The 17241-nt window shown below is 37.3% G+C and overlaps 1 protein-coding gene across 7 annotated transcripts; it reads left to right on the top strand.

Moving 5' to 3' along the window:
* The first annotated feature begins 723 nt into the window (after positions 1-723).
* LOC139147544 (solute carrier family 28 member 3-like) lies at positions 724-15429 on the top strand. 7 transcript variants are annotated; one of them, XM_070718667.1, is made up of 13 exons: positions 724-829; positions 4413-4514; positions 5182-5328; positions 5628-5911; positions 6314-6455; positions 8257-8448; positions 9105-9266; positions 10048-10304; positions 10844-11012; positions 11206-11382; positions 11749-11929; positions 12736-12827; positions 13134-15429. In XM_070718667.1, the coding sequence occupies exons 2-10, from the start codon at positions 4416-4418 to the stop codon at positions 11344-11346; spliced, it is 1593 nt and encodes a 530-aa protein (XP_070574768.1). In that variant the 5' UTR covers positions 724-829; positions 4413-4415; the 3' UTR covers positions 11347-11382; positions 11749-11929; positions 12736-12827; positions 13134-15429. The 7 variants fall into 7 exon arrangements, with proteins under 7 accessions (XP_070574768.1, XP_070574771.1, XP_070574773.1 ...); XM_070718670.1 differs by lacking the exon at positions 724-829 and adding an exon at positions 1327-1452 and having other exon boundaries at positions 11328-11465; positions 13134-13942; XM_070718672.1 differs by lacking the exon at positions 724-829 and adding an exon at positions 1339-1452 and having other exon boundaries at positions 5763-5911.
* The last annotated feature ends 1812 nt before the right edge of the window (positions 15430-17241 follow it).

Genomic DNA, 17241 nt, shown 5'->3' with positions numbered 1-17241 from the left:
TCGATTAATTACAGTAAACCAGCATGGGGCAGCCGCTGTCTAGACTGAGAGGTAAACAGTTGACTAGACTTGATCTACAATGTAACTGTTTCTTTTACAATTTCAGCAAAGAGTTCAAGAGGTGAAGGTATTCTCAACAGAAACGGTTATACAGCAAAAAACAGGATGGTTGAACAGTCTCATATACATTACGTTTACTTTTTTGTAAGTCCCACACAAGTTCTATAGATAACATTGTAGATAAAAGAGCCGACTCATTTGAGTGAAATACCAATCATGTAACACTCCACTCCACTGTTTATCCTTGTGTGTCTATAAAAACAGATTGGCATCAGTAGGTATACATTGTATTATGGTTTGTTTAGCCAGAGTGCTGTCCTAATTAACTTCAGTCTCTACTATCAACTCAACAAGTAATTTATCAATTCCCTTGTGTGTTCTATCCAGACACTCAAATGAGTCGGCTCTTCTTATCTACAATGTTATCTACAAAACTTGTATGCTACGTACAAAAAGTAAACGTAATGTATATGAGACTGTCCAACCATCCTGTTTTTTGCTGTAACTACAAAGCCACACATTGTAGATCAAGTGTATCTCTCAGTCTAGACAGAGCGGCTGCCCTATGCTGGTTTACTGTAATTAATCAATTAGTCGGTGACTTTCAAATCGTTTGTTTTGTACGTGGATTGTGTCCGTCTCATACGCTGAGTTCCGGTACCTATAGGTGAAACCCACTGTAGTATACTTGGTGACAAGCACACTGGAGCTTTGACCACAAGGTTATCAGTGTGTAACTGAAGGATGACTTGGAACAGATTGCTTATTTGTAAGTGTCCTACTTTACTACATTACGCATACTACTACGCATTTAATATCCTGGTTGTGAAAATGATTAAATTCTTCATTTAACCGCATATTTTTGATATAAAAATCAGAGGAAATAGTGTTGAAGTATTGCTGTAAACACCAACTGTTTACTTTAATAGATTAAATTTCGTGATACCAGCATTGATACAAGTATTGGTTAAGTGTTTACCATTTATATGAGGCACAGAGTATAGAGATTGAAAGAAATAAGTTGCATTTAAGAACAAATAAGCTTTGTGCTTTGAAAACTATGGAGATGTCATATGCAAATGGTAAAAGTATGGCAGTGGTTGAGACGGCCAGTTCAGCGAATAGCAGAGTTAAGTAAACATTCAGTTTTCTCATTGAATAACAACAATCAATATGCAAAAGATTGCGGTTAACCCTGACATTTAAATTCATGCAAAATACACTGTTCGTATTGATAGAATGGGTCCATGCAAATCACTTCCTTGCTCATTTATATCAACCTCGGTTTCTTTGAAGTAAGTGGCTCCTTTTTCGTTAAAACGGTAAGCTGCACAAGCAACTCATCAAAGGACAAAAATCGCTTCCCCTGCAGTTTAAACGTCATCAGTTCAGGTAAGCGACTTTTCTCTCATAAATACATTGGGGTCGCACTCCAAACGAATTGGTCGCTGTCTCGGAGTACTGAAAGCCTTCTCTTATTGAAAGTTTCAGAATTCTAACGTATGCTTTTTTTAGTAGGAAAAGGTTAAATATTTTACAAATGCTGTCACTTTCTATACTATTTAAGTGCTCGAACTATTGTCATGGACATCGAGGGAATTGCGTGATTATAAAACGTTGTATTCGTAGGTGTCTTCAAAGCACTATTGCCACGACAGAATAGTCATGTGATATCGAGGTTCACATACTGAGGGCGTGAATAGCTTCAGTTGGAGTCAACCCCTCGTTGAGTCAAGGCCCCCCTCCCTTCATAGAAAGTAATGCTGGCAAAACGAATTGGTATGGCATCTCGAATGTTTGTCAAATATCCTCCATTTTCTTATCCTACTCTAGTCTATTCTAGCTTCTTTTTATCGCAAAATGTGTTTTTGACAGCACACGATCTCAAACGCCACGTACCTTCGTTGCCCTTTTCACAGCCTTTCGTTAGTAATTCCTGATTGTACATGTCACTCTTTACTGTCTTCTTTTGATAGTTGCTAAATGATTAGTATATGAATAATTGAACCAGGGTGAGAAAAAATGAATGATCTCATTCTCAGAGCCGCGTAACTAAAAAGGTTAAATTTGTCACTCATGTATTGCAAACCTATTGATAAACATATGAAATGCATGCATGCATATTTCATCGTTTCAACGCAATTGAGTTCAATAAAATGCAAAAGTATACACTGTCGATGAAACACGGACACTCGTAGGTAACAAACATATACCAAAAGACAATAAAACAATCATGACATTGTAAAAATATCAGTAGTGCAAAGAATCAGAACAAGGACAAAATAGGCCAAGAGTTCAGATGTTAAAATATGTACCAAATAGTTAAAAAGTATTACAAATATTGTAAAATACGATATCAAAAATGGTATTTGAAATCGTTTGCTGTAGGAATGTGATATTTCTTATATTGTTGTATGGTAGAGTTTTTTGTGATATGGTCAGGCAAGTAGCAGAACTCTTTGTCGATGCATTTGGTGGGAATGTGTTTGAAGTGTTGATCATGCCTTTCCAGGAAAGCTGGCACGCTACATGAAATTCTAGCTGGTGAGGCAGATCTTATTTTTAGACCACATTGAATGGCCACTTCAGCTTCATGGCACTTAGAAGATTACTTTACTATGTGGAATTACATTTAGAAAAAGAGACTGTCCGGAACACATTGCTTGACACATGGTTGATCTAGTTGCAGTAGTTGGTTTAAACCACGGTGGAAGGACCGTGAATTGGGCCATCTTTACAGAAGCCCATTTCAACTCAATAACATACAACGCCTGACTTGTAAGACCCTGAAATCGGCTGAGGACACAAAAGTTTAAATGTCAACAACCGACTACTTTCATCAGATAGGGTGGAGGTCTTGACGGATACAAAACCTAATGCATAGCTTTCTACGGAGCATCGTCGCTCACTAACCTGTAAACAGTTCATGAGTGTACTAGATGACAATGAAAACAGGATGTTATTCGTCCCGGTGCAATGAATTATGTAGGTTACCGAAGGTTTCCTTGATGAATGGTGGCACGGGCAACGATGGCCCTAATAGCGCAAATAACTCTAAGGTCACTCGAAATGAAAAGTACTGATTCGAACAGGACAGTCGTGTTTTTGTTATTAAATTGACAGGAGTTCCGTTATGAAAAGGATTGCTTCTCGCTTGTCTGCACCTAAACAATAACAACGTATGCAACAGTCGTATTACCTCTGACGACCTTTATAATATATTCTCTGCTTTAAAAGTGACACGAGAACTTATATAAACAAGGTACAAGGACACCCGCAAACACTTGAGTTGTTGATTTGCATTTTGTAACTTAAGGTTCACTTGGGCAAAATAACTGTTGACATTGAATTTGAAGGAAAGAACTTTTCAACATGCTACCCTAGCGTTGCTGTTTCATAATTCTATCAAACTGAATAATCAAAATCAATTGAGAAGATGCAGAGAACGAAGAATCGGTAATTCGATAATAAACGGTCCCATTATCAAGTCAAACGTGCATCCTTGTTTTTCGTCGAACCATGAACTGTAACTCTAGCCGAATCTCTTTCAAAGTGCATCTCTGTTGCCTGAGGTTGACATGTCTGCAACTAAAATGGTGTTATCCATCAGCATCATGGTCACATGATAAGTGAGACAGTACGCAAATGTGCGTCCATAATGCGGAGAGCGAGGACATGTCAAGGGCCAGCGCTTGGCTGAAAACAGGGCACCTTGCATCAGCAGTTATGACCTAGCAATATTGTCACGTCGTCAGCAATGCAATTGATCTATCTGGCGATATTTGCAATTTTACGAAGACCGACATTGATACAAGAATTCTAAACAAACCTCTTTTTAACTTGCGCCGTCACCTTTCTTTCACAAGCCAGTAGGACATGTTTGCTCACACCGATTTGCGACAAGAGCTTACCTGTAGACATTTTGCATAGTGGCTCTTACTGTGCTAATAGGAAAATCTCCGCATTTCCAATTCAATTTCAAGTTTAGTTTTGCTTGAGAAGCTCAAAATACTTTTCGAACTCAAATTCTGATTCACATTAATCTGTAAGAAATACTACTCCTTAATAGACGTACGTACACTTACGTTTTAAAATATTGGTATAATATACAATTTGCCTTCGTGCAGTGATTGCAAGTACATAGTGGGAACTGTTTTACATTTTCTTGGAACTTTGTCGATATTATGAAATGAGATCTAAACTAAAAGGAGAATTCCCTCAAGTTTCGAGACAGGTTGCGTCACACGAACAGATTTTAAGAAGAGGTTCAAATGTAGTGTAACGGTCTTAGCAGAGTATAAAAAAGTACAAAACAAGCGATTCATGTTCTCCACTATGATGTCATGTTGCAGAAAATGGTTGAAAAAGCGCCAATCGAACAGCTTGAAATGATGGACGGACTGTCCTACGTAGTGGATGTTGGGACTCAGTTGTCGGAAAACCAGATGGAAAAAGTAAGTCATACAAACTAAGCTTCCTTGTCGGAATAATATTTGGATAATATCGTATCAATATTTGAAAGTATAACAGCCAATATATTTTGGAGAACGTCACTAGAATTAAGCCTTTGGCCACGAAATATCTGACATCCTTATTATAGCAACCTATTCAAACCTAGGCTTCAAACACAAACGAAAAAAGTGTTAAGAAAGTCAGCATTTTTGACACATCGTCATGAAGGCCCATCTATTAGATTTTGGATCAACAAGAATGTTATTCTATAGGCAATCTACACATACTGACCAATCAACAAATCCACAATATGTTTGTAAATATATTTTGATTTTTGGAAGACTTGCTTTGAATATGCTTTTTTTAAATATATCTTCGACTTATCCTGGTATCCTGGAACACGACTCAAATTGCCGAAAAGTTCAAGAATGATACACTTCCTTAAATGGAACATGACTTTCAAACATTGACCAGCAAAATAAAATGCTGCGTTCATCATAATTTATCTGATTCTGTCTTGGATTTCACTGTCGTTGGTTCTCTGTTGATCGTGTATTTTTTTTTACTTCCCATCGCATTCTCCAACATCTCGTATAAAACTTCTATTCTGTGGATAACATGAAATTCAAATTAGCATTGTTACTGTGAAAAGTCCTTCTTAATTAATAGGAAGAAGAGAAACCTGCCCCGTATCAAATTGTCAACGGTATTGACGAGGGGGTCAGTAAAATTACGATTAATGAGGATGATGATGGTGAAGCTGGTGAAGATACTAATGGTGATGACATTGAATTCCCCGACAACTGCTTCTCAAGGGTAAATTTCACACATATCATATTCATACAGGAAAACTAAAAAGCGCTACCATGCGACAAAAGTAATAAACAAAACTATTCCAGTAAAGGTTGATAATCTTACGAAGTAATTTATGTCTGTAGCGCCTTGTAATCCTTGCTTCGAGTACTTTATCGATATCATATAACGACAATATTTTGTTTCATCATGCAGGTGTACGTGTAGTTATATCTTGGTCGCACGACAGTCTTTGCGTCCAATTAAGGCACTCAAAATTGTATTAATCATGTGTGTTGACTCACAACTGTGGTGCATTTCAGTGCATCGCAAGAATCCAGTCTCGCATTCATGGATTTCTGGACAAGTACAACAGACAGTTGAAGATAGGGTTGTACTCGCTTCTTCTCCTGTTGTACGTTATCTATATCAGCTACGCCATGTATTATTCCTTTAAGAATGCCATCGCACTCTTCTCTATGACCGTGTTCGTTGTGATGTGTGTTACATACGTTTACATCAGGGACAAATTTGGACACAGAATCAATGAAGTGATGTGCAAACCGATCACAAAGTTTTGTAACAAACACTGGAACATCATTAGATGGTAAGTTTTCAGAAAATAAGCATAGTAATTCTTGATTAAAACATTGTACCTTTATATATTACTAAGAAAACTGATTACAGGTTTGTTGTCTCTCAGTTCTGCCTTTGTATTGATTATGTAGTGTCAAGATCACTGTCCTTTCGTAAAGATCGAATTTCGAATTATCAATTGTGTTGTATGGGTTAAGCAAGTGACGAAGTATAGTTGTTTATTGTAATTTTTTCATCAGAAGCGTATATTTCGGTCATAAGAAAACAATAAATCGCGAGAATACAGAAGCAGACTTTTACCGAGGTAAATGCAATGGACAAGAACCTGAAAACAAAGTGTTACTTTTGTGAATACGCTAGCATTACATTCAACATTAAAATGATCTCAACGGATTAAGTCTGTTCTTTCCAGGGCGTCCGCAATCGTGACCTTGGCGTTGATTGTTGTGTGGATTATTGTCGACACATCGAAGAACCCAGCGAACATGATGTCATTTGTCGGTCTGTTCGTCATTCTCCTCTTCTGCTTCCTGTTTGCCAAATATCCTGACAAGGTAATTGTTCAATGTTGAGATTGTTACTCAGATTTCAGCTGCAGCAATTGGGGTTTGGTAATAGTGATGTGGTATGTATTGTACAGACTTGAAAAGCATCAAAGAAAGGGCCAAGAAATATGTTGTTTGCTTCTGGTTCTTGACACGTGGTATAAGTAATATGGTGATGTAATTTTCCTGGGTTTTTCTGTAAAACAACTCAGGTGTAACATTACCCGAACAGTTGTGGTTTTTCATTCACTCTTAATTGCTTTATCTTTATTCTTAGCAGTTATAAGTGTAAAAATGAGGCGGTTCCCTTCATTGCGGCCGTTAAAGTCATGGAGACGCCATTCTTACTAATATAATCGTGTGATGAGTTTGTTGGTGAACATTTTGCGAAAATTAGTTGAACACACCAAGAGCAAGAAAAATGACACGACGAAAAGGTGTCAACTTCGTAATTTTAGCTCAAGTGTACAAACACGTGAGCTTATTAGAAGCGATGTCTGTCTGCTGGTGCGATAACTCGAGAACGGCTTATTTAATCAGAACATGGCAATAACATGTTACATGTGTGTACATCGATGATATTTGGTTAAAACAATATTGAAAGTCAAATAGTATTTTTACTTCATCCAATCCCTTATTAACATATTTAACTCTTTTCCTGCCAGACAGTATCACTTCCCCATCAGCCAAGTCAGAAAAAAAATCGGTATTGAGCCAAAACATGACGTATTTCACCCACTTGGCTTGGTCTGTTATATCATCTTTAGTCTATAAAACTCAAGTTTACAGTATCTATGTTTTCCACGGCCTTCATAAGTTCAATATTATGTTAAAATACACCATATGGAATATGTTGTGTGTCACCAATTTTAGTCATCTTGACTTGATGGTGAAATATGGACATGGCAGGAAAAGGGTTGATGAATTTTCCCAATTAGAGTTATATGTCTTGATTGATTTGACCAAAGTTGACAAAACGTGCTATGTACGTGGAAGATACTATGATTCAACAATATTGGAAGTATTTTAGCTAATTACGAATTTGCATATTCATGAATTTTCCTAATACGGGATATATATCCAGATAGATTGACTAGATCAAAATCGATGAACTATGCTCTTATCATTGAAGAAACCATAATGACCAAAAGTGGTTTTAGATTTTTTAGAACATCTAAGTACTTATTTTCATATTAACGAACTTTACTAATTAGAGATATGTAGCAGGATTGGCTTTATCAAAATTGACAAAACTTGCCTGTACATGGAAGATACTACGATATAATATTATTAAATTCATTTAACATTATTATCTTAGATAATTGCTTATTTGCGTATTTAACGAACTTTCCTAATTAGCGATGTAAATATGGATTGACCTGACCAAAGTTGACGAAACGTGTTATGTATATTGTAGATAAATGATATAATATTACCAAAGTCAGTTTTGATTATTTTAAATATCTTATTGCTAATTTGCATGTTTAACAAACTTTTCTAATCAGGGATATATCTTGAATAACTTCATCAAAGTAGATCAAAACTACTATGTACATTGAAGAAATATGATAAAATATTAATGAAGGTTGTTTAGCAAGTTACTAATTTAAATATTTAACTGGCTTTCGCCATTCGGGATATAAGACTGGAAGGACTCTAACCCCAGCGTATTATTTTTTTGTAAAGTATTCCTAATGACGTCTATAGTCCCCCATAGAAACAAACACCACCCCTCATCACAAAAATGGCTCACAGCGAGTTCGTTGTTGTTTACGCCGATAACTTGTTGACCATTTCATGACATCACCAGATTCGTTGGCGACCGGTCATCTGGGGCCTGGTTCTTCAAGTGATCTTGGCCCTTCTGATCCTACGCACATGGTGGGGGTTTTCAGCATTTCGATTCCTTGGCGAGCAGATGACTATATTCGTTGACTACGTCGAAGCTGGATGTGAGTTCGTGTTTGGAAAGTTGTGGTATAATCATTATGTAGCTTTCAAGGTAGGTTGTTAGGAGCTTAAAACATCTCCATCGCAAGTGATCACCAGAGCTAGTTAAACTGACATGTCGATTAGTTGCCCAGGCAATAGACGAGGGGCTACATATAACTTTTTGAACAAATGTACCTGCATGAGACAAATTGATCGTCTTATATATTTATAAGCCTCTTTGAGAGAAAACGACGTATTATCTCCTTCAGAACAACTGAATATTCGATTTTGCTTCTTTTCCGCATAATGTTACCTTTGATGATTGGAAGTAAACAAAAGAAACATAAAGGGACCGAAATCGTACACAACATGGCTAGTACCCCTTTCAAGTACTGTAATACGGCCTCACAGAGTTTCTGGTCATGAAAGCGAAATATTTGTTTTTCTCCAGGGATTCCATGGGACCCTTTGATATCTCTTTCCAGGCCTGTATATTTTCCTTGTCAATGAAGTGCTAGTTTAAGTGACCAGTGGTGACAAAATTCGTTTAGCAGTTGTTACATAACCTAATAATGTTTGGAATTGTAACCTATGATCTGAAAAAGAAAATTATATATTTATTAACACCAGGTCTATGCCCAAAATTTTGTGAATTATTAAAGATGACATGTGACGATGTAAACACACCATCGCGTCTCTGAGCCTTTTCTTTTTATTTCATTGCAGATCCTGCCCTTGGTGTTGTACTTTGGCTCGGTGATCGCAGTTCTCTATCACATTGGTCTTATTCAGTTGGTTATTGCTAAGTTAGCCTGGATTTTACAGTTCACAATGCACACCTCGGCTAGCGAATCTCTCGCAACAGCATGTGCGATGTTTCTGAGTATGGTAGGTACATGTTTGCAATGATACATGCTCCATTATGTGCTTTTAATTTCAAATGAGGGTGAACGCGTACTTTGTTGAAAGTTTTGTTGTAATGAGAAGTCCTTGGTGTAGCAATTATGCTTGCATATCCACAATCAATTAGATTCTCGCAGCATTTGTATAGAGTACAACCTTGCCGTAGCAATTGAAAACCGCCTTCAGAGCAAAGGGTTTTATATGAAACCGCCACTGAAAGAAAATGATAATATTTAATTCTTGGACCGTTTTCAGCTTCTTTAATGGCTGGCATTTTCATTTAGTTCTGTAAAGTGCAAAATTAAATGGTTGGAGATCTAGTTCGTCGCTATATCTCTTACAATGTTGGCCGGGAGCACCGTTTTCCACGTAGAATGTTTTTTCAACTCAGCTCTTCTACTAACAACAAAATGCCAGCAGCAGAAAATTCAAGTACATTTGACATAATATTTCCCCTCCGTAAAAATAGACTGAAGTTATACGCTTACCCATTCCGGACACCTGGTACCACCACTTATATAGTGGTTCAAGATTGTACTACCGATTTTGTCAGTGATCTTATGTTTCTTTGTGTGTTTGTTTTTACTGTTTATTGGACCTGGTAATTTATTTGCCTTGATGATAATGATTGCTGGAATCGATTTGATGTCATATTTCATCAAAACGAATTGGCTATAGTTATGTACAAGCTACAGTTTAATTCAGTGTAAATTCCTCAAAATTTGTCCTAGTCGTGAAATTAACCAGTATGAGCTTTAACCTGTAGGCGGAAACTCAGCTTATGATTGGCCCATATCTCTCGGACTTGTCCATGTCTGAACTCCATGCTGTCGCAACTGCTGGTTACTCAACTATTGCCGGCAGCGTACTGGCGTCCGGCATTGCCTTCGGTATCAATCCATCGTACATGATCACGGCCTCTGTAATGTCAGCACCAGCGGCCTTGGCAATCTCAAAGATCTTCTACCCAGAAGTGGAGAAATCGCCTGCCAAATCACGCAAAACGGCCAAGCCACGTTTACCGTGAGTCGTCCTTCTTCACTTTCCATGATTCTGTTATCAATCGTAGGCATTGTATCCGAAGGTAGTTGTTCGTAAAGAGTTGCGGCATATGACTAACACAATGTCAAACCTATGTGGAGTAATATTCAACAAAGCTTTATATTTCAGTGATTTTAAAATGACTGCGTATACCAAAATTATTGATCAGAACAAAACACGGCAAACTCACTGGGAAATCCATATTCCACCATTTATGCAATATGATGTATGATTGTTGATCATAATAGGTAAAAAATTTAAAGATTGGATAAAATCAATTTTTGACGTCAATACCCAACACCTACTGCTTTCTAGTATGGCGAGTATTTTGGCTGACAGTTTTAGAATTCTAGTGGTAATGTATTTTCAAATGTATTAAAACCAATACCTCTTATCAACACCGAGATTTCTCGGGTAGGTATAAAATGTCAAACTTACCCGCGAGATGTAGTCCTTGACATCATCACGATGTCGACAGCTTGCTATGTCACTCTAAAAACCTACTTTTCCTATCTTATTAGGGAATATCAGAACGCCATCGATGCAATAGCTGGAGGAGCTATGGCGGCCGTACCAATAGCCGTCAATATTGGTGGCACGTTTATAGTTTTCTTGGCTCTTTTGGAATTCCTGAACGCATTTCTCTCATGGGCCGGTGGAATGGTCGGATACCCTGCATTAAGCTTTGAGGTAAATACACATGTAAAGAGCGGGATTCGAATTGCGATACCTATCTATCCAATTTTAACCCAATACCAAAGGCTTGATAAACAAAGTTTGAGTTATCTGCAAATTTCAAAGGTATTCCGTTTTCACATCTTGCAGATTTAGTATCCTCGAATGCATCTTCTACCAATCGTTTCCTTCTATTATTGGCCGACAGCTGATCTGCGCATGGGTGTTCATGCCGATTGCTTACTTGATGGGTGTAGACTGGGAAGACTGTTTCTTAGTTGGTGAACTGATTGGCATGAAAATTGTTACCAGTGTACTTGTGTCCTACAGGAAACTCGCCGTCATTTAAGACAATCGTGAACTGGGACTAGAACCAACAATATCGGTGAGCATCGGAGCAAAAAGCTGTTTCAGTAACACTTTTCGTCATATGTCGTTTGGCTGGAATTATACCTTCACTTTACCGAGGTTAGTGAATATTGAACCAAAGCTTAGGGATTTTCTATCGTCAGGCGGAAAAATGAAAGGAGTTGATGAAAAGCAGAGGCAAATTGAGGAAGTCGGAAGATGAACAATTGTTGACGTAAACGCACTTTGACGTTGTTCAAAATGCAAATGTACAATAATAAACTAGAAGGCAGTAAACTATTATTTACAAGACCAGGAAGAATGATTGAGTTGCGTGTGTCTTCTTCTGAGAGTATATGTCATCGTTTACTTTGTTATTAATAATTCATGCTTAAATTTACAGCCTCGGTCTGAAGTTATCGTCACTTACGCTCTGTGTGGATTTTCACACCTTGCTGGTATTGGGATGACGCTTGGGTCTATGGTAGCAATCGCTCCTGACCTATCAAAGGACATTGCTGCCGTTGCGGGGAGAGCGATGATAGCCGGGAACGCTGCTAACTTCTTGACGGCATGTATTGCTGGTTAGTATTTCATACAAAATTTAGCTACAATATTCACGCTGTAAGCGCGACAAAAGATTGACTTTTTCGTGTATTATTCTATTTAAATCGATATTACTGTTATCCATCTCAGAGAAGTGCATTTCATATACTCTGAACAGCATAGTCTTATTCGTATTGACTCGTGCGCGTGGATGAAGTCAAGGGCATCATGTGTTAACTGTCTATTTGACTTTTCACTTGACCTCTCATAAAAGTGAAATAAATTGTTTGTCCATTGACATGGCAAAAGGCATGGAAACATCCTAAAGTTGACCTCATTTCGAGAACACAATCATTATTCACGTTATACGGCACGTCCTTGCAAGCAGTTAATTGAAGACTACATTAGCATATCAGACGACATCAATATGATCAAAGCATCGTATTTTAAATGTATATATTGCGCATTCATTTCTGTATTAATTTGCATTCTGCAACGCTGCAACGTCAGGAACGACCAATGCGAAACCAATCTTTGCAAATCCGTGAGGAGAACTCTTATATTAACTCCTACGAGATGGCGAAAAAGTAAACCTTAAACATGCATGTTCACAACATTGTTTGATCCCTTTATGATTAAATTTGAAACTTCGAGAATATTGAAGTCTTTTGGTACCAAAGCTCTCACAAAACCCGAACGTTGTTCAAGATATTCAACAACAGCTTTAGACTCATTTGTAACCAGTGCTACGTTAGTATGCGTATGCTGTACTGGAAGCAGTTTCCCGTATGTTTAAGTAAGGGCCACCTAAGTGCCTTTTGATTTTCATATTGTGCCATTACAGGTATCCTCTACGAAGGCGACGAAATGATGGCAATGGCCAACACCACGATGGGCACGATTAGTGAGAACTTCACCACACCATACATATGAAAGGTGAAAACAGCGAATGTTTAGTCAAAGTTGACAAAAAATAGCTTTACCTCGCATGGTTACCTTTTGCATAGGAATTTAATAGTACATGTGTGTAATTTAACCTGAATGTAGGCCCTCTTACAATACAATTAGCTGTAACTAGAATATGTTAGAAGTTCTCATGTCACCAATGAGGTTTTGGAGGTTACGAGAGCGTTGCATGGGGTTCGAAGGTTGAAATCAGCAGACATACTTATGAGAATTACTGTGTCACACACGACTAAATGCAAAATCAGCATATACCCTTGCGGTTCTTTTCTGTTGTAGTTCTCTCTATCATTCACCAGGCAAACACCGAATTACGAGATGAAATACCCGCTGTTCCTGCACAAGGCGGAAGCAAGGAGATAGAAACCAAGTCCCCTGCTGAAATGCCCAGCACTGTGGTAATGTACGGGTCTCGCACGGAAAGAAAAAGATACCAGGAAGGGAGCTGCTATAGAGACAGCCTAAAGACTTTGTGATATAATATCTAACTTTTCAGATTTAGCACATTCATGTGTCATGAATGAATGAATGAATGAATGAATGAATGAATGAATGAACGAATGAATGAATGAACGAATGAATGAACGAACGAATGAATGAACGAATGAATGAATGAACGAATGAATGAATGAATGAATGAATAAATGAATGAATGAATGAATGAACGAACGAACGAACGAACGAACGAATGAATGAATGAATGAATGAATGAATGAATGAACGAATGAACGAATGAATGAATGAATGAATGAATGAATGAATGAATGAATGCAATCAGAATTTATTGAAAAGTATCATAATAGCAGGCATTGCCAAAAATTTGAATTTCGCCTATACAATTATGATAGCTTTCAATCAAGTTTCAATTTAATACTGACTCTGATATCATGTGGCATTTGACTTAAGTGAATCCAATTTGTTATATTGTAATTCTTACTGTTAATTCTACTTCGTTCTGCCAGTAATTACTGAAAATGTGAAATCTTCTACTCCATAGTTGTAGTGTAAGTTCTGCAATGAGATCATTGATGAAGAGCTTACATGTACTGCCTATTATATGAGAAATAAAGGAACGATTGGTGAACACAGTTAAGTGGCTTTGATATAATATCTCACTGTGTTTCAACATGCTCTCTAATAGTTTTCTTATCGAACGCTGTCGATTTCTTTCTTCTCGGTAGCTTTAATTTCTAGTATACAGTCTCATCTCCTATCGTCTTGACATCAAAGGAATGTTTATGAATATAACACGTTGATGAACGATGCTCTGAATTGGTGTTCAGTGTAAGATTCACAATGCTTGACTACCAGTATTCAGATACTAGTTGTTTCACCACCAATGTAACGTAATATGAGAAAATAACGACGACGAGAAAAAAAAGTCATTGAAGGAAAGAAAACCTCGTTCCGAAAATTGAGGGGTGAAACGACTTGGTGACAAAACGACCAGTTACCAATTATTTTTTTCATCGCAGCTTTATTTCCTTTGCCATGATAGCAATCATTGTGATTATTTTTGAAATTATAACTTCCTTGATGGTAAAATAATTAATCATTGCAACAGTAACATATTCATTCAACTCGCTGGGGTAGGGGATTACTACGTATCAATGAACACATCATCAATGAAGTGACAAAAGCAGTATTTTTCGCTGTCATTTTGAAGGTATAGCCTACAGGGTTTTGATCAAGTGTGAAACGCCAAGATCAGATGATCGGATAAAGCCCAGATCACAAGCCTGTCGCAACTCTAGATATGATATACCCTCCTGCAGTTAAATAAGGCCGCAAACATACCTCAGTCAATCGATCAGAACGAGTCTGACATGGTTTATAACATGTTTACTGAGATAACAAGCCGACACGCCGGATAACCGTGGCGGACTTTTTCTACCTGGCAAATATTTCTACCATATCTGCTTTGCTGCATTGACTGATAAGCTTACAGTTTTGTTTTGTTTTTCAATTTTTGACTGGATGAAAATTCCATTATGTATTCCAGGTGAATGGCCTTTTCAAAAGTGCATTCGAATTCACTCGAGGAAGACCACGGGCGTTATGTGGACCGGGTAGTTTTCAAAGTGTAGTTTATGCTACGAGTTTATGCTAGGCTGCGACGTTCTGTTATAGGCTTACATAGCAGAACGTCAGAGCGTAGCATGAACTCATAGTATAAACTGCACTTTGGAAACAACCCGGTCCTCATAACGCCTGTGAGTGAGACGTATAAGGTCGGCGATAAGTGAACAAATTTGTGAATGAAACTGGTGGACGTGTCAAGCGATGCGTATGCACAAATTTTCATCTTCCAGGGGAAGTTCAACAGGCGGACCGGCCGAATGACAAACTTGAATAGTCACCGCCATGGCTTCCGTGACTGAGACTCTCGCAAACGTAAAATATCGCAATTCGCCTCCGACGGGCGTAAAAGATACTTTTAAACTGAAGAGAAACGGATTGATAGAGCTGGACAACCGTTTACAGTTACGGTAACAAGCTTAGGCTCTAATCTGAGAAAAAACAGATTAGCCGTGGCAGTGTTTATTATGTAAATAAACCGTCCTCATTACTCGTACATCTTAATGGTTTGTGTGTGTTTCTCCCGATTTTCTCGCCATTTATGATCTTCGGAAGGGTATTTGATGTAAAATACAAAACATCTAGTCTCCTGCTTGATGCAAGTTCATGAACATGAATAAAAATCGCCCGGAAAGTCATATCACAGTCCCTCCACATATCAACGATCGATGTTTGTACGTACCACAGTCCCTTCACAAGGACTGTGTACGTATAGGGGTGATTACACAATTCTTTGATTATCTCTCTTCCGATTTTGGCCTGACAAGCGTAACTTTAAAGAAAATAGGTTGGAGTAGGGTGCACAGATCGGTCTGATCGGTCAGAGTAGCAATACATATCTGTAAAAAGATGTCTCAGATTTTCGGTAAAATTTATAGAACAATAGAAATTCTTGCTGAAGTGAACGAAACCCGGTAATTTATTCAAAAACCCAGATTTGTTACTTTCACTCCTTATTGTGTTGAAACTAAAGGGAATAGAAAAATGTTTTTAGGTAAAAAAACTCAAAAACGCATATTTTTGAGAGAAATGGACACAGACACAGTGATTATGGAAAAAAAACATATTTTTCATAATGTTGAGATATAGGGCTAACAGAAAATATATAATGTGTGGGGTCCAAAGGTGAAATTTGAATGAATGTTTTGTGTGAGTGGCGCACGACCAGTTGACAAATCGGGTGCTGCATTTTTTGAGTGATTCTGTTGCACACCTTGTGAGTATTTAGGTTACAGTGGCGGGCATATCGACTACAGGATCGATAGATTGAGCTTAAGATCGATCTATTTAGCAGTATTCCGGCTAAGGAGAGCCTGTGTCTGAAACTACAAGTCTGACTACACTTTGTTGAAATCGCTAGGAAATTTGTATTTTTTGCTTTTTTTGATAAAGAATTCTTTTCTGAAACTGCATTTGCGATTGCTTTGAAATTTGATATGCAGTTCACTCAAAGTGACTTTAGTTAGCATTGTTCCATTTTTGTAATTTTTGGTAAAAATCTTAAAAAATCTTCGTCAAAACTACAGGTGAGATAGCTATGATACTTGGTATATAAGTCTCTAGGGATGACATTTCAATCTAAAATGTGCAGAAATATGCAAAGTTGTATTTTTAAGGAAATTTTTGTCAATTTTTGATCAAAAAATTTATTTCGCCACAAGCACTTGTCTTACAGTTTCGATATTTGGTTTACATATTTATAGGGATGAGCAAACTGTGAGATACTCAAGTTATTATGAAATCTTCAAGTTTGTAATTGTGGGCCAATTTTTGCAATTTTTGGTCAAAAAAAGTGTTTCTCAAAAAGTGCTCTTCTCATAGTTTTGATATTTGGTAACAGGTTTCTACAGATGAAGTCAATGTGTTACATTGAACTTTGATGAAGTCTGCGATTTAAGTCTTTCAAATAAACATAATTAAAACAGATACCTATTCTAAGATCTTGCTTTATTAGATATTTGTGTGTGTGTTAGATTGGTTATAGTATTAAAAGCAGTTAGTACGGCATTGATGTTAATTGTGTTGGTAAATAAGTGAATCTTCAAGTACAACAAATTATGCATCTGATCATCACTGACTTTATAACATTGCTACTGTTGAAAATAGAATTTTAATCATGATTTAGATTCATTTTTCAAAAATAACAATGTTTTCCACATATACATTGGCTATGCTTAAGACCAGAATGCTGGGTATTAAAGTAATACTGACAGTATACACAGAAAAAAAATATGTTGATAAGAAAGTACGAACCACGGAAAGCTGATGAATTTGAAAACAAGCAGCCTGATATCTGGACCCAAAAGAA

Source organism: Ptychodera flava, chromosome 13 (assembly GCF_041260155.1).
Source record: "Ptychodera flava strain L36383 chromosome 13, AS_Pfla_20210202, whole genome shotgun sequence".
NCBI classification, from domain to species: Eukaryota; Metazoa; Hemichordata; class Enteropneusta; family Ptychoderidae; genus Ptychodera; species Ptychodera flava.
Note: the sequence above shows the minus strand (reverse complement) of the source record. Positions and strands in the feature narration are given on the sequence as shown.

Excerpts from the sequence above, each read along its gene's own strand:
- LOC139147544 (XM_070718667.1), top strand. The coding sequence starts at position 4,416 with ATGGTTGAAAAAGCGCCAATCGAACAGCTTGAAATGATGGACGGACTG. Across the intron at positions 8,449-9,104 it reads ATCATTATGTAGCTTTCAAG|ATCCTGCCCTTGGTGTTGTA; the intron begins GTAGGTTGTTAG and ends ATTTCATTGCAG. Across the intron at positions 11,013-11,205 it reads ACCCTGCATTAAGCTTTGAG|CTGATCTGCGCATGGGTGTT; the intron begins GTAAATACACAT and ends ATTGGCCGACAG.